The sequence below is a fragment of the Rhinoderma darwinii genome, chromosome 3 (assembly GCF_050947455.1).
Source record: "Rhinoderma darwinii isolate aRhiDar2 chromosome 3, aRhiDar2.hap1, whole genome shotgun sequence".
Taxonomy (NCBI): Eukaryota; Metazoa; Chordata; class Amphibia; order Anura; family Rhinodermatidae; genus Rhinoderma; species Rhinoderma darwinii.
Genome location: NC_134689.1, coordinates 298,642,430 through 298,664,671, shown reverse-complemented (window position 1 = coordinate 298,664,671; position 22,242 = coordinate 298,642,430). Strand labels below are relative to the sequence as shown.

The 22,242-nt window shown below is 42.0% G+C and overlaps 1 protein-coding gene across 1 annotated transcript in view; it reads right to left on the bottom strand.

The window, feature by feature from the left end:
* The window catches only part of LOC142748128 (peptidyl-prolyl cis-trans isomerase FKBP8-like), a 60,267-nt gene that overhangs the window by 5,309 nt on the left and 32,716 nt on the right, over positions 1–22,242 (bottom strand). The window contains exons 4-7 of the mRNA XM_075855256.1: positions 20,659–20,876; positions 13,839–14,011; positions 13,205–13,282; positions 2,462–2,608 (exon numbers count right to left, since the gene is read on the bottom strand). Of these exons, the coding sequence (XP_075711371.1) occupies positions 2,462–2,608; positions 13,205–13,282; positions 13,839–14,011; positions 20,659–20,876 (616 nt within the window). The remainder of the gene's footprint in view (positions 1–2,461; positions 2,609–13,204; positions 13,283–13,838; positions 14,012–20,658; positions 20,877–22,242) is intronic.

Below are 22,242 nucleotides of genomic sequence, written 5' to 3'. Positions count from 1 at the left end.
TTGTTCTGATGCTGTATTTAAGTACTGAGCTTTGTTCTAGTGCTGTATATATGTATGAGCTTGGTTCTGGTACTGTATATATGTACTGAGCTTGGTTCTGGGGCTGTATTTATATACTGAGCTTTGTTCTGGTGCTGTATATATGTACTGAGCTTGGTTCTGGGGATGTATATATGTACTGGGCTTGGTTCTGGTGGTGTGTTTATGTACTGAGCTTGGTTCTGGGGCTGTATTTATGTACTGATCTTGGTTCTGGTATTGTATATATGTACTGACCTTGGTTCTGGTATTATATATATGTACATATGTACTGAGCTTGGTTCTAGTGCTGTATTTATGTAATGAGGTTTGTTCTGGTGCTGTATGTATGTATGTATGTATGTATGTATTGAGCTTGGCTCTCGTGCCGTATGTATTTCTGAGTTTGGTTCAAGTGCTGTATTTATGTACTGATCTTGTTTGTGGTACTGTATATATGTATGAGCTTGGTTCTGGAGCTGTAATTATATAGGATATATTTATAATAACAAAACTGCAGGGCAGATGGAATTTGTATTTTTAATGGAAACCTGTCTGGTAGTTTTAACGACTTGAACCGCCACCATGCATTAATACATGATCTAACAATATTTACAAACAAAAAAACAGTATGTTTTTTTCAGATTCAGCAAAATCTATAAAATCAACTTTTTAAACAGCGCACATTATATGCTAGATACTCGTTAAACGGTCATGGGGCGGTGCCGCTATGCTGAAGAGTCACATAGTCCTGCCTCCAAATCCACCTTTCCATGTTTGATTGACATCCCCCTGGCTGATACAACTTTCTCGGATGCGCCATTGCCTTGTACTACTTGGGGGGCTGTGTGGCACTATATACAAGGGGGGGCTGTGTGGCACTATACACAAGGGGGAGCTGTGTGGCACTATACACATGGGGGAGCTGTGTGGCACTATATACAAGGGGCTGTGTTGCACTATTAAGCGGGGCTGTGTGGCACTATACTAGGGGGACTGAATGGCACTATTTACAAGGGGGAGGGCTGTGGCTCTATCTACAGCAGGCTGTGTGTGGCGCAATCTACAGGGGTCTGTGTGTGGCACTATCTACTAGGGGGGGGGCTGTGTGGCACTATATACAAAGGAGGGGGGCTGTGTGGCACCATATACAGGGGGAGCTGTATGGCGCCATATACAGGGGGGCTTTATGGTGATATCTACAGGGGGGCTGTATGGCACTATCTACTAAGGGGGAGATTGGAGGCGCTATCTACAAGTGGGGTGTGACACTGACTACAGGCGGCGCTGTATAGCACTGTCTACAGGGGGGCTGTATGGCACAATCTACAGGGGGCACCATCTATAAGGGGGGCTGTGTGTGGTACCTGGGGGGCCCAGACAAGAGTTTGCTACGGGGCCCAGTCTTTCCTAGTTACGCCCTTCATACAGTATAAAGCCAACACAGATGCCCCTATACAGTATAATGCCCACACAGATGCCCCATACAGAACAATGCCCACACAAATTCCCCCACACAGTATAATGCCCCATAGATGTCCAATACAGAATTATGCCCCCCATAGCTGCCTCTATACAGTATAATGCCCTCATAGCTGTACCCATACAGTATATTGGCCACACAGATGCTCCCACATTCAGTATAATGCCCCCATAGCTGCCCACATACAGTATAATGCCACTTTAGCTGCCACCATACAGTATAAAACCCGTTGCCGAGTTCCAATTGCAGAATCTGCACCGAAAATCCGCAATAAAGTACAGTACAATGTTAATAGAAGGGGTTTTAACAAACCACATTCACCCACAGTATAAAAAAATCATCTGTGTTCAAGAATTCAGAAATAGACAGTCTTCTTATAAGAGAGAAAAATTCTAAAGTAAAAAAAATAACAAAAAATCATACACATCTTGCTGTTCATTTATACTTTCATTGTGCATCCTGCATAAAACAGGTGCACTATTCACAATGCCATGCACTCATACAAAATGGGCCCACAATAAGCAGAATGGAGGTTTCCCACACAAACCTACAAGAAAGAACCTTTGCCCTCCGTTTTTATAAGTGCAGCCCCGTCCCCTGCTTTTGTTAACGAAATCTTTTCTGTACATGCGTGTATATTCCATGCGTGTACAATTTGCCCACACACGATAAATGTTGCATACATGTCAAATGGGAGATCCGCACTTATACCTCTATAGGGATATTGGTTTTATTTGGGTACTATAGGAAAAGGTCAATCTGTCACACAAAAAATAAAAACAAAAATAGGGCGGCCTACCAAAAAAAAAGAACAATATATTCACATTTAGAATGCATTATTCTAAAACTCCTCAGTGACCCTTGGTCATGGAAGAACCACACAAGTACAACAAAAGTATGCAAATAGAAGAATATAACATTAATAGAAAGGTGATGTATTACATGGGAGACAGAACTTACCCTCTGTTTTGTGCTGTGACGTGTAAGCGGATTTAAGTCATCTCTAAGCTTAAGATGAGCTTTGGGTTTAGTTCTCACCAGGGATTTGGTGACTTCAGGCTGTCCTTTTTGTCTCCTTACCAGCTTGGAAAGCTCTGCATGGATTGCCTTAAAGGAAAAAAAATCTTCCTGTTAGCCTTATTCATTGTGTTAGTCATAGTTTAGTTTTCTAGCCTAAAACCAGAATGTCCATATCATAATAGGAGAGTACTGTTGTTTTTTATTAAATATTTTTTTTATTTGACTTGCAAGAAAATAGAAAAACAAACCGTATATTTCCACAATATATACACTTTGACTGGGCATAATACAATAATTGCACCCCACATTAGGGTCACGTATCAAAAGATTATACCTATGCCTTATAAATAAAGTACAAAGATTTTATCATAAAAAATACAACTTAACCATACCCAAAGTACTCCCCCCCCACCCCCAAGAAATTTTGTAGACTGCATTTCTGCTACCCTCTCCGTTTCCAATCTATCCATTAAAATATATCTCTTCATTTGTACCAAAACTTCATTGATAGACGGTATTTCAGATGTAAGCCACTGTGTAAGTACACACCTCTTGGCTACAAGTAACAGGGCATGAAGTGCCAAAGGGCCAGGACAAGATTCTGAGAATTAATTGAATAATAAAGGCAACGGGCAGTTTTCCAATGTTATGTCCCATGTATCCTTTATTAACGATATAATGTCCTTCTAGCATGGTTTTATAAGTGGGCAGGTCCACATGCCATGAAACAAGTTTGACTTCGGTAAATCACACCTAGGGCCAGGGGCGTAACTAGGAAAGACTGGGCCCATAGCAAACTTTTGACTGGGCCCCCCCTCCGCTGGGTATCACACAACCCCCCCCCTTGTAGATAGTGCCTCCCTATAGATCCCACCACACAGCGCCCCCTATAGATAACACCATACATAGCCCCCTGCAGATAACGCCTTACAGCCCCCCTGTAGATGATAACATCTTACAGCCCCAAATCCCCCCTGCAGATAACGCAATACAGCCCCCTGTAGATAACGCCATACAGCCCCCTGTAGATAATGCCATACAGACCCCCCTGTAGATAACGGCATACAGCCTCCCTGTAGATAACACCATACAGCCCCCCCTGTAGATAACGCCATACAGCCTCCCTGTAGATAACACCATACAGCCCCCCCTGTAGATAACGCCATACAGCCTCCCTGTAGATAACACCATACAGCCCCCCCTGTAGATAACGCCATACAGACCCCCTGTAGATAACGCCATACCGAGTCCCCCTGTAGATAACACCATACAGACCCCCCGTAGATAACGCCATACAGACCCCCCTGTAGATAACGCCAAACAGACCCCCCTGTAAATAACACCATACAGAACTCCCCCCCTGTAGATAACGACCATCCGGCCCCCCCTGTAGATAACGCCATATAGACCCCCCAAAAAAAACGGCCTATAGTTTGTCCTACAAAAGAGATGCATCCCCTATCCACAGGATAGGGGATACACGATAAGGATTACGGGGGACTGAAAGTCAAACCTTGGACTTCCGGCGTCTGCACAGTTCAATAAAAATGAAAGGAGCGCTGGTCACGCATGCGCACAAGCGCGACCGGTGTGCAAGTCATTTCTATGGAGCTGCAGACAGACCCCGGAAGTCCGAGGTTTGTCATGGAGAACTTCGGGGGACTTTCGGTCCCCCGTTCTCCTTATCGCTGGGCGTCCCAGCAATCTGTGGATAGGGGATGCATGTCTTTTGTAGGAACAACGCTTTCAGTGGCGTCGTGCTGTAGCAGCCATAGCAGCTGCTAGCGGAGCCTCCGGCCATGGGGGGGGGCCCGTGCCGGTGGGCGACACGGGCCCCCTCATGCCGCGGGCCACTGGCCGGGCCCCTTACAGAAGTACCCCTAATACCCCCCTGATGGCGGCCCCGCTCGTGTGAACCCAGCCTTAGTTATGAACATTTTTATACCCTTGCATAACATACTACTACAGTAAGTTGTTCCAAATATTCATATAAACCAAACACTGTCCTAGGCGCCTCTGGTTAACTACACGTGCATGTGTGTAAATCTATCCAACATAGCTTTATCATTACACATAACCCAATACTTACACTCTAGGCACATATAGGACAACACTGAAAATGGTCACCCACACTACTAATTTATTCCAAAGTGTGTCACAAGAAAGGCATGCTTGTAAGACTATATTCACATCACGTTATCGGGGTGTTATGCGCCTTCACTAATGGGTGATGTATGCCATTGTATGGCTACAGATGGGCATACATCGAAGGTACACATTGGAGAATACACCCAACATATAGCCCCAGCATGATGTGAACAGAGACTAACTCTGCGTTTCCCCAAAAAACTTTGGGGCATATAGTGAGAATTTCCCAAAAAATGTCTGGATACAATTTGCATATACTTCTGATGTAGGCCACAAATATGGTGTGAACCCAGAGTAGCAGTACTGATTAGAGAGTGTCTTTACACGGGTCTCACAATCTAATTTTACCATCTCAGGGTCAATTCCCTGGGAGGCTAAATAATCTATTAGATTGTAGAGTTTAGGATGAAACTGGAGCACTTCAAGCAAACATGGGCCGTACTCACCATTGTGCCACCCATATGCTTGTTTGCAGACACTCCAGAGACATAGCCTTATTTTCTCATAAGTAGATGCCATTTTATCACGTGTGTGGTCATATGCCAAAAAGCGTAATTACTACAAATGTCCAATTAGAATAGAGGATTTTCTTTCAACATTGCCCTCTTCCTGCTATTTCTCATTATATTAAGGTGAATCGGGTCATATTGATAGGTCACCCTATTCTCATAGACCTGTCTTGGGTTCAAAGTGATGAAAGTACATAACAAAGAAATGTAACACCCATTTATATTACAATACACTTCATCAGAGCAGGTTTATCATGCTTTTGGAAGATGTCGCTACAGGGATTATTGTACTTATATGGAATGTGATCAATTAATCAAGGGAAACACAAGTTCAGAATTTGCCTTTTGCAGCAGTTTTCAGGTTGCGTTTTTGTGCAATAAAAACCGTAGCGCCTGGATGTTAAAGAATTGTGAATGTGTTTTTGTACACTGAAGAAGTTGTAAGCAAATTTCCTTGAACTGTTTCTTTAAAAAAAAACACGGAGAAACCTTGACTGTGCCTGTGTCAACAGGCAAAGGAACGGGCCCAGCCCCTTCATTTTATTGTTCCACGGAGGTTCCAGAAATCGGACCCCCACGATGAAATATTGATGGCCTATCCTAAGGATAGTGTTCCTAACCCTAAAAACAACTCTCATGCACCTACTATAATCATGGGGCTTAGCGTACAGTGCTGAATACTGACATGTTGATCCTAAGAGCATTAATCTGCAGAAGAATGATGAGGTAAATTCCATTTAGGTTACCTCACTGTATAACTATTATATTCTTTTCAGATACAGTGGAAACTATCAGTAATATCTTGCTGTTTTATTTTCCATCAAGTGTGAATTACTATCCCCATGATAAAGGAATGCCTGAACAAGCTTATCAGCCAAAATGCTCTCCTTCACAAATGAAATGGAAAACTAGACCCACTAGCTGGGAGTGAGACTCAGGAAAACATCTGTGATTGTCCTTGATTTAATATATTCTTATGCAAAACAATAGCTGGTGTTATAAGATTAAAGGAATGGAGAAGCCAACATATGAATTACTGCATTACACAGAGGAAGACATCAGGCGTCAGAACAGCAAGTCCTGTTATTGCAGATCTGTAGCACGGCAAAGTAGGAGACCAAACAGAATATGTATCATGTCTCTAGTCCTAAACTAGCCATAGACATTAGATAGGAATCTTTCATAAGGAACATTTAGTCTATTTGGTCATATGACTACAGTTTCACCCAGTTTTCACACATCTGGCAATGTACAAAGAAAGATCGTCTGATACTATCACATAGTGAAAAATGTCCCCAGAAGAAGCAATGGCGAAACATAGTGAAAAAAGCAAGAAAATTAGGTTGTGTCAGAACATCCTATAGGCTGCAAGTAGCATTTGTCCCATAAATATCATATTACAACAAACCTGGACAATTCTCTACTAGGTTTAGGGACCAGCTCCAAAAGTTAGGAGCCAGCAAAGACTTGATAGCTTCCACAGACAGATCTGCACTCTAGTGACCAGCACAAGGAAATGTTATAAATTATAAACTAATTCATAATATTTCCTGACTTGTGAAAAAAATAAAAAAATTAAAACAATGTGTAATCACGTATACACTAACTGTTTAACTGAAAAAAAAATAAAAAATTCTAGCAACACATTCCCTTTAAGGCTTTGCCCCCTCCAGTGGTCAGACTAAAGCTTCTCTTAATAGTTGCAACAGTGCCCCCTTCCCTCTAATAGTACAAATTGTGCTTCATGCCCCCACTTTCCCAGGAGCCACAGCAGCCCTCCCCCACTTCTTCAGTAGTCACAGCAGTCCCTCACTTCCTCAGTAGTCACAATAGCCCTCAATACTTTCCCAGTACTCACAGCAACTGAATTTCCCAGCCATTGGTCTCAGCAGCCACCTTTCCCCAGTAATTACCGCAGCCCACCTCCCCCACTAAACATTAACATAATGCCTCCATTTAGAGGACCCTCCCCAGTAATTATTTAACAGCAAACCCCCTCCTCTCACAGTAGTCACAGCAAGACTGATGTGTTTCCTCTCCCAATAGTCACAAGCTTCCTTTAGCCCTCCTCCTCCCGACCAGTAGTCACAGCAAGCATGCCCCAGCCCCCCTTATATTAGTTACAGCAGCCTCTCTTCCTCAGTAAACATTAACTTCAAGCCTCCTCTTAGATGACCATGTACAGAAATCATTTAGCAGCAAGCCCGGCCTCCTCTCCCAGTAATCACAGCAAGCCTCCTGTAGCCCCCTTCCAGTAGTCACAATAAGCCTCTTCCAGCCCACCCTTCCCTCCTAGTAGTCACATTATGCATCTCTCAGTTCTCTTTCATCACACTGGTTACAACAAGTTTCCTTCAGCCCCGTCCCCACCCAGTAGTCACAGCAACCCCCCCAGCACCCCTTCCAGTATTTACAACAAGCTTCCTTCAGCCCTCCGCCTCCCCACCAGTAGTCCCAGAAAGCCCCTCCAGCTATTTCTAAGTAGTCACAGCAAGCCTCCAGCCCACCCTCCCCTCCGAGTTTTCATTGGATGCACCCCTAGTTCCCCTCCATCCCATTGGTCACAGGTAGTTTCCTTCAGGCCCCTACCCACCCAGTAGTCACAGCAAGTTTGCCCAGCAACTCTCCCAGTACTCACAGCAAGCTTCCTTCAGCCCTCTTCCTCCCGACCAATAGTCACATCAAGTCTCCATCAGCCCCCCTTCTCTGCCTAATAGTCACAGCATGCCTCTCCCAATCCACCCCATTCCTTTGGACACAGCAAGCCTCTCAATATCCCCTTCTTCCTATTAATCAAAAGCAAAGGTTCCCCCCTGCCTCTCTCCCCATGTACTCACCTCCGACAGTCTCCCGTAATTCTACATACAGCAGTCTATTGCCAGCTGGTGTATGTAGCTTCCTGCCCTGATGCTAGGGGAGCACATAGCACTTTCATTCTAGGACAGCAGCTGTTTGCTTACTCTGCAGCAGAGCCAGTCTTACATTAGATGGTGCCCTGTGCAACACCATATGTTGGCACACCTGACCCCTATGGTATACCGTCATATAGTGTGCAATTAACCATATAGTACCTAATTATAAGTGCCATGCAGTACGTGGGCACATTCATACAGTTTCCTTAATCACAATGCTGAACAGTGCTGTCTCCAACTTACACTGCAAAAATTATATACTGTACATTTCCACAGTGCCACACAATACCTAAGTAAATACAGCAATACAATGCTTAAATAATACAAACATAGACTAATCAAATAACAGCTCCATACATAAAGTCCAGGAATTTACAGACGGTTAGTTACCCTGATTAATAGCAAGCATTCCTGATCGCTTGGGATGGTGCTGGGATTAATGGAGATGGTTTGAGGCAGTAAAATGTACCCATATTTTCATTCTACTTAATCTAATTAGGTCGAAAATTCTATATAGGAGTGAGAGATCTGTTTCTCTGATGCAGAGCTCCAAATACCCTACTTTCCTTTGCATGGTAATAAGGTTACATGATAGAATTCTGTATGCCTGTAACCTTCACTAGATGGAGCTCACTGCATAGAAATTAGTACAGCTACCATTGTACTCTAGAAAAAAATCCATGTGCAGTGAGCTTCCCTTATTGGCAGCTGAAAGAACTACATTAATTCACTTGGCTTATAAATTGTTCATGGGTGGGGTCTCTATTACCCTAAGTGTTCCCCTGGTGGTCTCCAACCTCGGGAGCTAGGTAAATGTTTGTAGGGGGAGCTGATGCGCACTGTGTGAACGCACAGGTCTTACACCCCTAAGGCCGGCCGTGCTCTGCAAGTACTTTCTGTGATCGATTCTGCTGGGAGAGAAGAAACTGGATGCAGCATTCAGCTCCATGCATTTGACACAGTGTGGACACATCCGCCTTCTGAATGCATGATGGGCAGAAAGCAAAACTCGTTCAAAGGACAGATTTTCACCATCGCAACTGAGGTTTTCTTAGGCCTGTGTTACAGATCTACTTGGTACCAAGATGTGACAGAACCATGGTGGGAATGGTGTGAAAGGGTCTTAAAAGAAAAGGTCCCAGGATGGATATTAGTTTTTAACTTGAAATTAGTGCTACAGAACATACAAGAGAATAAAGCACTGATCAGACGCAGTCACGGGCAAAATACACAACAATTACATCAAGTGACTCACAGGTGACGTCTTCTCTGAATGGAGAATTTGTCTCTTTCTTCATCTTCAAATATATAGTGAAATTGCCAGAGGCAATAGAAACCTGTTTTTTTTCCAAACTACTTGCTACCTAGTAGAATAATTAATTTGTAAAAAATACCTTTATTGAAATCAAGTAGGGACAAACAACATAGAATTTAAAACTACAATGTGTGCCAACCAGTAGTAGTATCAATGTTCCTATGCCATGAGCACTGAGTAAAAGTGCTAGCTGTAGTCAATAGTATAGATCAGCTATCACTAAGTAAAGGTAATAACTATGGTCAATAGTAAAGGTCAGCTGTTAACATTGCTCTAAAATAGGATTAATATAGCCCTCCCAACAATAAAATATTAAATCTATAACAACTCACAGATCATAATTAAAGAGGCTCTGTTACCACATTTTATCTTGTACATAATGTGATCGGCACTGTAATGTAGATTACAGCAGTGTTTTTTATTTAGAAAAATGGAGTTTAGATTTATGTTAATAACTTTCTTAATAGACAAGTGGGAGTGTTTTACTTTTTGGCCAAGTGGGCGTTGTGCAGAGAAGTGTATGACGCTGACCAATCAGTGACCAATCAGCATCATACACTTCTCCCCATTCATTTACACAGCACATATCGCTATGTGCAGCCACATACACAAACACTAACGTTACTGCAGTGTCCTGACATTACCTCCAGCCAGGACGTGATGTCTATTCAGAATTCTGACACTTCGCTAATGTTTCTGTGAGATTTACCGCAAGGCAAGCGTAACCTCGCGAGATTACGCTGTAAACTGTCATTTAAAACGAGATTACGCTTGCCCTGCTGTAAATCTCATAGAAACGTTAGCGAAGTGTCAGGATTCTGAATAGACATCACGTCCTGGCTGGCGGTAATGTATATTCACTGTCAGGACACTGCAGTAACGTTAGTGTTTGTGTATGTGGCTGCACATAGCAATATAGCTATATCGCAATGTGCTGTGTAAATGAATGGAGAGAAGTGTATGACGCTGATTGGTCACTGATTGGTCAGCGTCATACACTTATCTCCACAATGCCCACTTGGCCATATAGTAAAACACACCCAGTTGTCCGGTGAGAAACTCATTAGCATAAAGCTAATATAGGTCATGACTCTGTCAAAAATTATCGTTTTTCTAAATAAAAAACACTGCTGTAATCTACATTACAGCGCCCATCACATTATGTACAATATAGGCCACTTATAATGTGGTGACAGAGCCTCTTTAAGTCTGAAGTATGACAATAGCTAGAGGGATAAGGAGAAAGGGATACTAATGACATCCAATACATAAAAGAGGTTGTGGTCTTGTGAAAGACAGTATATCATTCAATAATATTATTTTACATATTCTCGCACTATCTTTTTGATGATTTTTTTCTAAGTCTTTTGACATACCCAGTAGCAGTGGTTTTTGTAACTTAGTCTCGGAGTGTGTCTCCGGCATTAATGTGCAGATGTGGGCGTTTCCATGCCATTGGCAATTCCATGCTAGCCCTCTATTGGCCATATGCTAAGTCTGTCATGAGGGAAGGAGATTTCTTGGCAAGGGATAGATGAGATTGGTTACATGTAACTACACACCTAGCTTAATCGAAGTGGTAGATAATAAAGAGGTTGTTTTGTTTGGAGCGTGCCATTATATTCCCCAAAACCCCTGAGGACGCTGCATTTGCAGTGAAACATGTCGGGGGGGCTATATTAATCCTATTTTAGAGCAATGTTAACAGTTGACCTTTACTATTAACCATAGTTATTACCTTTACTTAGTTATAGCTGATCTATACTATTGACTACAGCTAGCACTGTTACTCAGTGCTTATCATTTGCATTGGGTCATTCTTATCTCTTGCATGGCATAGGAAATTTGATACTATTACTGGTCAGCACAGATTGTGGTTTTAAATTCTATGTTGTTTGTCCGTACTTGATTTAAATAAAGGTATTTTTTACAATTTTACTATTCTACTAGGAGGCAAGTAGTTGGGAAAAAAACTGGTTTGTATTGCCTCTGGCAATTTCTCTATATATTCTAAGTTTTTTACCCACCAACTACTAGAGTCTTTTTCTATTTTTTGTTAAGCTTTGTTCATCTTCAGGCCCAGACGGCCATAAATGCTTTTTCCGGCCACTACTCGTCTCGGCAGCTTGCTGGACATCTTAGCTTCCTCACTTTTCCATCTTCTTCTCTACCTTTTCAACGCATACTCCCCATCCTGGTGCCCGCTAACTGTGTAACCCGGCTGCTACCCCAAATAATGTACATGCAGTGCTGCCCAGGGCCCTAAAATACTGTACTGCAGAAACATACAGATAGTACCATTGTATATACTAGTACCCCCTACAGTAATTGGTACCACTCATAGTACCCACAAAAATAACTTGTGCAGCAAATAGTGCCCCTGACAGTAATAATGCCCACTAAGTAACCCAAAAAATAATTTTGACAAGTAGATAGTGCTGACAATAGTAGTGCTCAAGCAGTGCTTCCAAAAATAATTGTGGGAAGCAGAGTGCCCCCCATTAATAACAGTTCTCACCCATAGGGCCCACATTAGTAATAATAGTCCCACAGAGTGCCCCCATTAGTAAAAGTGGCCCCCAATAATAATAATGCTAGCCCAAAGTGCCCCCATTAGTAATAGAGGCCCCTAATAATATTGTTTTCCCAGAGTGTCCCCAGTAGTAACAGTGCTCCCACAGGGTGCCCCCATTAGTAATAATGCCCCTCATAGTGCCCTCAGTAGTAAAAGTGCTTCCCCACAGTGCCCCCATAAATAGTGCTTGCTCATAATGACTCTAAAAGCTTACCAAATAGGGGGGAAAATATAAAAACTCACCTTTCATTCCACGTCACATTCAGTGATGCGGTGCAGGCTTCTATGGAGATGGGTAATGTTCGCTGATGCTACAGCAGGGGAGCCCGTTCCTTTCCCAAGCTCCTTTGCTATAGTAGCAATGCGTCGACATGTATGGCTCCATGGTGACCTGGACAGTGTTCAGAAAGTACTGCAGAATAAACTTTATTCTGCAGTACTGACTGAACTCCTGCCCACAATCTACTCGGCATCCATCTGAATTACAGGATCTTCTTTGTATCATATCTTATGTTACCTTAAGTGAAATAATTACCTAGTGTTATAATGTATGTTATCTTTACCCTGCACAACACTAAGGAAGGTGTACGTACTATGTAAATGGATAATAATTATTTGTAAAAATGATATGAATGTATTATTTAATACACATAGCCAGCACTAGAGCAAGAAACAGTATGGTTATTATCATAAAAGCCTGTAAATACAAGATATACCACAAAAATGCTGTGGAATTATTTAAAAAAGAGTGTATACTTGACTTGTGGCGCTTTAGCAAAGATAGAAATTAGGCCCCTTCCATGTTCTGCTGACATCGACACACTCCTAATTACCCAACACAGGAGGCCCTTTTGACTCCATCCTATTTTCATGAATTGAGTACATTTTGTACCTTGTTTGATAACATTGCAGCACCTATGAAGACCACATAGCTGTGCAAATTCTCACCACCCATTAAAATAGGAATGAGACCAAACTAGAATGGGCCCCTTCTGCAGGGGCTCCATAGCAGGTGCATGGGTTACCTCTATGGTATATATGCCCTTGTATTGAGTATACAATCAAGATAGATATACAATAAATATAGATCTTTTGCTGTAATATGACTATAACGTGACTGTTGTTTTTGTTTTTTTACAGTGCTAAAAAAATTAAGCCCATCTTGCATCTCCTGGGGAACAATCATGTCTAAGATTCTGTTTTATTTCATATCCTATAGCTTACCTTTGTTGTAGGCTCCAACTTAAGTGCTTGTTTAAGGATAGACATGGCTTCTTCATAGTCGCCTCTTTCTGATAGGACCTGATGTGGACACAAACAATTGGCAACTGAGACTAATGTCCATACTTTGAGATGTGTCCAATTTGTCTTAGACTACCTTGCTCATGGGAACTCAGGGTAACCATTAGGGACTTAAAATGGCCTTGGACTATATTTGGATCACTCCCACTGCAAACAATTATAATTCCATTAACAGCAATATGTTAGGATCTGTTTGGTAGAATACAACATACTCATTCGCTTGCTCTGGCTCTGACATATTTGGATGTGAACTCAATGCATATTCTGTTCAAATGCAATGGGGAAACATTTTAATGTTGAATGACCTATAGTGTCATATATCAGCGTCACAGCATAGTAAATTAAACCTAACATATAACAGTCATTAGTGAAAGCAAATTATTTTAAAAATAATTGAAACAACAGTCACAGATTATTTTTGTAATTAAGACTCTTGAGAACAGGTTGAAATGTACTTTCCCAAAGCTCAAACAGACTTGAAATGAATTATGGAGCTAGAAAACATTACTTTGTAGTGTTTATCTTAGTCATATGTAAAAGGGTAAGGTGACATTACCTTGCCTTTTCTATAAAGTGCCTTTGCGTTGTCTATATCCATCTCTAGGACCGCATTGCAGGAATTAATGACGTCATCATAGTGATGAAGCTTCAGCTGGGTGGCTGCCAGGTTATTCAGACATTTGATTCGATGCTCACAAATCTCCTCTTCTTCCTCTGAGCTCAGTGGGTCTGAGTAATACAGATAATGGTGAGTCATTATCCAGCAGATAAGTGTATGAACATCCTGCTGCATGGTACCATGACAATATAATCAGACATTACGTTATATTGTGGAATACCAGCATGCAAAGGAAAGTGAAAAAAGATATAGCTAGGCAGTGGCACCTATAGGAGACAGATTCTGGGTGCAGCAAATACTAAGACAGAATAACAATTTCATGATTAGATTAGTTATGCAAGGTGACGTAGACAGAATATTTGATCTGATGCATACAAGTACATATTACACATCATTTTCCATGTGCACTGTACGATATTACTCATACACTTATGTTTTCAAATTGACATGAAACAAAGGTTATTGTAAAATAAAATTTTTGATGAATGTATTTGATTGAAATATTGGTAAGGTTCATCTACCATACCCCACTTCCTTCATGTCAATCACTGATTGGATAACATAAATTGGCTTATTCTTCTCAAAACAAGGTCCTTTGGCAGCTGGGGCACACACAGTCGGAGTCATAACAATAGGGAGTGCAGAGGTACAGTCACACCTGGGCCCTAAGGCTTAAAGAGGCTCTGTCACCAGATTATAAGTGCCCTATCTCCTACATAATCTGATTGGCGCTGTAATGTAGATAACAACAGTGGTTTTTATTTATCATTTTTGGGCTAGTTATGAGCAATTTTAGATTTATGCTAATTAGTTTCTTAATAGACAACTGGGCGTGTTTTTACTTTTGACCAACTGGGCGTTGTGAAGAGAAGTGTATGAAGCTGACCAATCAGTGACCAATCAGCGTGTCACGATGCGGGGTGTGGACCCACTGGGCCGTACCGCGTAGCGGAATGGCAGCTGGCCAAACAGGTAAGTACAGAGTTCAAATAGTTCAGCGAGGGTACATGAGGCAATCGTAGGCAGTAACGAGGCAGGCACGTCCAGGACCAGCGGCGGGAAGACGTCAGGTGAGGCGTAGTAAATCAAGCGTAGACTGTAGCACAGCACGGCAATAGCACAGCACGGCACTAGAACTGGGTAGCACGGAAACAGGATATAGGAACAAGGTACACCGGGAAACTGGAAGACACTGGGAGACCATAAGCACGACAAACTATGGGAAACAAACAATGCTCTGGCAAAGAGCAAGAGGGCAGAGCCCTTTTTATATCCCAGGGCATCCTGTGCAAGATTGCAGACTTCCTGCAAAAATGCGCGCACTGGCCCTTTAAGGCGGTGCACGCGCGGGCGCACTCGCCCGCCGGAGACACTCGAAGTCCGGAAGTGAGTGCCGGCGCCTCACAGGAGGACAATGCTGCAGCGAGGTAAGATGTCCATGGCCACGGCCGTCGAGGTTAACGGCCGAACGACGGACCGTGGCCATAGACGTTACACAGCGCCATACACTTCTCATTGTTACAGCGTGATTGTGCAGTGAAAGAAGCTGGGCTGGAACAATGAGAAGTGTATGACGCTGATTGGTCAGCGTCATAAACTTCTCTTCACAACTTCTTGGTAAACAGTAAAAACTCGCCCAGTTGTCTATTAAGAAACGAATTAGCATAAATCGAAAATTGTTTATAACTTTATCAAAAATTATTGTTTTTCAAAATAAAAACCACTGTTGTTATCTACATTACAGTGCCGATCAGATTATGTAGGAGATAGGGATTTATAATCTGGTGACAGAGCCTCTTTAAGGGGCCCAAGCATTGTTTATTCTCATACCTTCCAACTTTCAAGTATCACAAAGATTGACAACCGATGCGGCGCGTGTAGCTTTTAAGCCACGCCTCTAATCCCGCCCAATCCCTGCTTATATACACCCGGTTCAGCCCACAAAGTATCATGCTCCTATAGTTCCTCCCACACAGTATAATGCCAAATAGCTCCCCCACATAGTATAATGCCCTCTAGCTGCCACCATACAGTATAATGTCCCCACAGCTGCCACCATATAGTATAATGCCCCCATAGATGCACCTATACAGTATAAAGCCAACACAGATGCCCCCATACACTATAATGGCCTCACAGATGCCTCCATGAAGTATAATGCCCTCACAGATGCCCACATAAAGCATAATGCCCACACAGATGCTCCAATACAGTATAATGCCCACACAGATGCCCCCATGCTGTATAATGCTTATACAGCATAATGCCCCATAGCTGCCTCATACAGTATAATGCCCACACAGATGCCCCTGTATAGTATAATGCCCCCATAGCTGCCCGATACAGCATACTGCCCCCATATAGCATAATTCTCCCATAGCCACCCCTATACAGTATAATGCCCCATAGCTAACCCATACTGTATAATGCCCCTAGTGCCAGTGCCCACATATAAAGTGCTAGTGCCCATGTAGATAGTGCCACACACAGTGCCCATGTAGATAGTACCACAGTGTCCCCTGCAGATAGTCCCCCATATAATGCCACAGTGCACATGTAATTAGTGCCACCCCCCCCCTCCGTAGATAGCGATACCCCCCTGTAGATAGCACAATTGGCACTCCCCCTAGCCACAGCGTCGGCAACTATCTGGAAGGGGATTTTGCTCCAGGGGAAGCCCCTGACATCACTGTCCATATATGGACAGTGACATTAGGGGATCCATCTAGAAGCGGAATCCCCGGCCAGAGCTTCAACAACGCTCTGGCAGGGGATTCCGCTCCAGGAGTAGCCCCTGACGTCACTGTCCATATAAGGATAGTGACGTCAGGGGTTCCTTCTAAGAGTGGATTTCCAAGCCAGGGCATCGGCAAGAAGTGATTGGTTCCTGGTCACTTATGTTTGGACAGTGACACAATTTTCATGATTTAGTCTCTGAACACCACCACAATGGATTTAAAACAAAGCAATGAAGATGAGATTGAAGTGTAGACTTCCAGCTTTAATTTGATGGGTTTAATAAAAATATTGCATTAACCAATAACCATTTACAAAATACAACCATTTTTTACATAGTCCCTCAAGTTTCGCAGGCTCAAATCAGATTAGTGCCGCCCTATCAGTTTTGCAGCATTTGACTAAATTTGAACAGAAAGTCTCGCTTTATGCACTTCAGAAATCATCCTGCTACTTATGTCCGCAGTTACATCATCAATGTTCCACTGGCAGCAATCCATGCCCGTGCCATAACAATGCTACCACCATGTGTGACAGATGATGTGGTATGTTTCAGATCATGAGACTTTCCTTCTTCATACAGTTCTCTTCCCATCATTCTGGTACAAATTAATCTTGGTTTAATCTGTGCCCAGAATTTTGTTCCAGAACTGGGCGGCTTTTTTTTAGATCTTTTCTAGCACAGTCTAATCTGGACTTTCTGTTCTTAAGTGTTACCAGTGGTTTGGATCCTAAGATAAACCCTCTGTATTTACATTGATGAAGACGTCTCTTGATTGCAGACTTTATCGACTATACCGTACGTCTACCTCCTGTAGAGTGTTCTTGATTTGGCTACATGTTGTAGGGGTTTTTTCTTTATCAAGAAAATTATTCTGTGATCATCCACTCTAGTTGCCTTCCAGGGATTTTGGTGTTGCAGAACTCTCCAGTGAATTCCATTTTTTTGAGAACGTCCGAATTGTTGATTTGGCCTCTAAAGTTTCTGCTGTTTATCTATAGGTTGGTTTCTTCTTCACTTGCATTGACACCTGTTTGGACCACATATTAAGAGTTCCCATGAACTACCAAATGCAAATTCAAGTCTTGGAGTCAACTCCAGACCTTTTATCTCCATCATTTCTCATGAAATTAAAAGGGAACAAGTCACACTGGCAATGAAACTGCTTATCAGTCAGTTGTCGTCTTATTTTTAAGCCTGTGAAAATGGAGGGATTATGTAAAAAAAATAGCTGCAATTCCTAAACGGTTAATTAAATTATGAAAATTGTGTCACTTTCCAAATACTTCTGGACCCGAATGTATATAGTGAGGAGCATTGCATAATTGTCTATCTATAGTATAGAAATGCTGTCCATGGTCTAGAAATGCTTTATGTATGACATGGCACACAGCAGACCAAAGCATCCCGCTTCTATAGTTAAAGGGATTGTCCAGATATGAAAAAAATGTTTGGGACTTGACGCCCAGAGCAAACTTTCACATTTTGGAATGCTGTATTCTAAAGGTGATTTTTTACATTTTATTTCTTCGTTTACCTCCAAATGTTTTTTTCTTTTTTTTTGCTGAATACATACGGTTTACTATTATTTAATATGGTAGCTCATATAATTTTATTTTGTAAGCCTTATTTAGGGAAAAATGTTGGAAGTTTGTTCATTCTATAATTTCTACCCCAAAAAGGAATCCCCCAATTCTCTGTGCATTAAGATGCCATATATGTGTACATTGTTTAACGCATGACATCGCTATAGCGCCGAGAACAAAAACCCTATTTTAGTTTTACATGTATCTCAATTCCTTAACATTAGATGCAGCCTCTGTACATAGATGATAATCATCCAACCACAGAATGTTTTTTTAGTGAATGCGCAAAAGAAGAAATGTAGAACGGGCAAAATCTGGTGTCTTGTGGTTATTATTTGCGGTAACTTACATCCTGCGTGACAGGAATGTGACGTTTGAATGCTTGAGCACCTGATGCCCATGCAAAATTATTTTATGTCATGCAGGAGATCTAAAATTGTGCATGTGAGTTTGGAGAGGTAAGCACTTTATTGAGGGTAAGGGGGCTTTCTAAATTTCTTTCATTTTTTTTTATTATTTTGTTCTAATTGTATACACTTTTACTTATTTATTATTATATTTGACTTTCTTTAGTAACAGTCTGTTCCGAGTTCCCTCATTAGGACATGATTGGTCATTGGTTCAGGTCCTCATAGCTACTGTCAAACATGGACACTGCTGTGCTGCTGGTACCCGCCGATCACAGCGTTACAGCAGCATAAGGCCTCATGCACACAACCGTAGTGGTTTTGCGGGCCGCAAATCCACTAAGCCGTTGCGGTCCATTTGCAAAAAACCTTTGTTGTGCATCTCTGTTTCATTAGGATTCATGGATCCGATACAAAAAAAAATATTTTACCAGTTTAGTGAAGCTGCAAATAAAGACTTGTCCTACGTTTTTGCGGTCCTGTGCATAGGGCCATAGAAATGACCTGGTCTGCAATTTATCTGCAAAAATGTGGATAAATTGCGTACGCAAAAGCACGGTTGTGTGCATAAGGACTAGGACTGGATTCACATGGGACGGAAATACTGCAAATTTTTCCGCAGCAATATCCGCACTTATGTGCGGATGTTGGCCCCTTACTCTCCATTAGCTCACCAAAGAACACCCCCCCCATCATGTCTCTCTAATAATTCATCAATAATTCTGAGCCATTGTCAATAGCTCAGTCCATACATGCAATCTAAGGATATGTTCACACTGACTATTTTCGGGCATTTTTCGGGCCATAAAACTGCCAATAAACAGCCGAAAAATCAGAAGCAGAACACCTCCAAACATCTGCCCATTGATTTCAATGGGTAAATCGGCGTTCTGTTCCGACGGGTCGTTTTCTTACGCAGCCGTTTTGACAAATGGCCGCGTAAAAAAACGACCCTGTGAAAAAAAAAGTGCATGTCACTTCTTGGGACGTTTTTGGAGCTGTTTTTCATTGACTCCATAGAAAAACAGCTCCAAAAACGCCTCCAAAAACGCGAGTTGCTCAAAAAATGTCTGAAAATCAGGAGCAGTTTTCCCTTCAAAACAGCTCCGTATTTTCAGACGTTTTTGAGTTTGTGTGTGCACATACCCTAATAGACAGCGCAAATCTGTTTTTAAGGTGGCAGTGGGCCCCCCTACCTACTGACCCCCTGTGCAGCTGCACGGGTTGCGCCAATGGTATGTCCGCCCCTTTACTGAACACTTGTCCTTAGGAAATTCCATCAGAATATGTATTCAAACTTTTTTGAGCGGGTAGCTTTTCAAATACTATGATCAAATTATTTATGGTTAGTTTGGATAAGAATCTTTCCTCAGTATGAGCACAGCACACTTCTTAGGCCATGTTCAGACGTGGCAGAATTTTTCTGCTGCAATTGTTGGAGCAGATTTGGCGCAATTACGCAATGAATCTGCACCAACATTTGCATATTTGACCGGTAATTCAGACGTTGCAGAAAACACAGCGGACTTGCCACAGATTTCAGTTTTTGCATTGCAAAGGCTGAAATCTGCAGTAAAATTCCGCTTCTTCTCCGCAATGGAATGAGCATGCTGCGGAGGGAAACATCTGCACCGCAGCCTAATTTCCGCACAGCTATTTTCTGCAACGTCTGAACTAACTTTCCTAAAATTGTATAGAAAGAAATGAAAAAAACGTCTGCTGCAGAATTCCACTGCGGACTGTCCGCAACGGAATTCAACAGCAATTCCGCCACGTCTGAATGTGCCCTTAGATGGCCTGAGATACTTATGAATTTATTGTTAAATAGCATCAGGTAGGCTTTTATATCTGATATACCACCTATATTGATAATTTTGTGAGCGCAGCCACACAAGAACTGAAGAACAGAAGATTGGGTATCCTAGCGAAGAATACCAGCTATCTCAAAGATGCAGGCCTTTTAGAATTATACAATGATGATAAATGAGGTGCCATCAAGTTTTCTGTGTCATATATTAGTTTGTTACCTGCAGTGCTCGGTGTGAGGATAGTCAGTGCTTGGCTATAAGAGTGCATGGCACTTCGATATTCTTCGCGCTCAAAATGGAAATTTCCACATTCTCGTTTCTGGTTCCCAAGAGCAATGCGGTCAGCAGTGGTGAGGGCGATCAGGCTGGGCTTGTCTCTAACTCCAAGTAAAGTCACTTTATAGAGAAGAGAGGCATCTGATGAAATGTCCGGGTCCCTACAATGAGGAGTAGAGCAGAAAAAATGAACTACTACATAAATATTATATATATCAAACTTTTACATTATAAGTATTATTTGGCACTACTTTTATTGTGAAATTTCACAATATGCAAAAAAAGAAAATATCTCAATCATATTAAAAGCTGGAAATGTCTAAATGTCTATGTGATCTAGCACTCCTACTAAACAGGTTTTATTATTGTTATTTATTTTATTCTTGTTTTATCAGTGTGAAATGGAAGCAAACAATCACCCTATGACCTATGTTATATAAGTGTGTTTGTAAATGTCCCTAATACGGATCCATCATACGGACATATTACGGGTGATTTTGCATCAATATGTCATCAGTATTTCATCAGTATACCATCAGTATTACAGATCCGTAAGGGTATGTGCACATACAAAATCCAAAACGTCTGAAAATACGGAGCTGTTTTCAAGGGAAAACAGCTCCTGATTTTCAGTTGTTTTTTAAGCAAACTCGCATTTTTCGCAGTGTTTTTTACGGCCGTTTTTGAAGCTGTTTTTCTACAGAGTCAATGAAAAATGGCTCAAGAAGTGACATGCACTTCTTTTTCGTGGGCGATTTTTTACGTGGGCATTCAAAACGGCCACGTAAAAAACACTCCGTCGGAACAGAATTTCCCATTGAAATCAATGGGCAGATGTTTGGAGGCATTCTGCTTCCGATTTATCGCCCATTTTTCGGTCGTTTACGGATCGAAAAACGGCCGAAAATAAGCCGTGAGAACATGCCCACGCGAAAAAAACGCAGCGTTTTGAGCGCATTGCAGTTCCGTGTGGCATCAGTGTTTGGTGCGTGGCTGCATGTTTTTTGCGCGTTTGGCCTCGTTATGAAATGTGGTTTTAATGTTTAGAAACATAAATGAAGGAGGTCGTTTTATTATTTCCTTGATTTCGTCAACAACTGTAGCGCGAATCACGCGCGGCACACGGAAGTGTGTCCGTGTGCCGTGCGCGATTTTCACGCACCCATTGACTTCAATGGGTGCGTGATTCGCAAAAAGTATCAGGTATAGGACATGTCTTGAGTTTTACGCAGCGAACAAATGCTGCGTGAAAATCACGGACTGTCTGAACGGCCCCATTGAGTTACATAGGTCCGTGCGACGCACGTGATTTTCACGCACGTGAACTACGCTCGTATAAATAAGGCCTAATACTGATGCGATTTCTTCTAGGGAGATAATTAAATTACATAGATAATCCCTTTGAAAAACAGATGCAATACAAATGTAATATCGATGACATATGGATCAAATACGGATGCATCCATATTTTAATCACTCTCCACATACTTCATTGGGCGTTTTTCTTCTGCAATACGGATAAAAGTA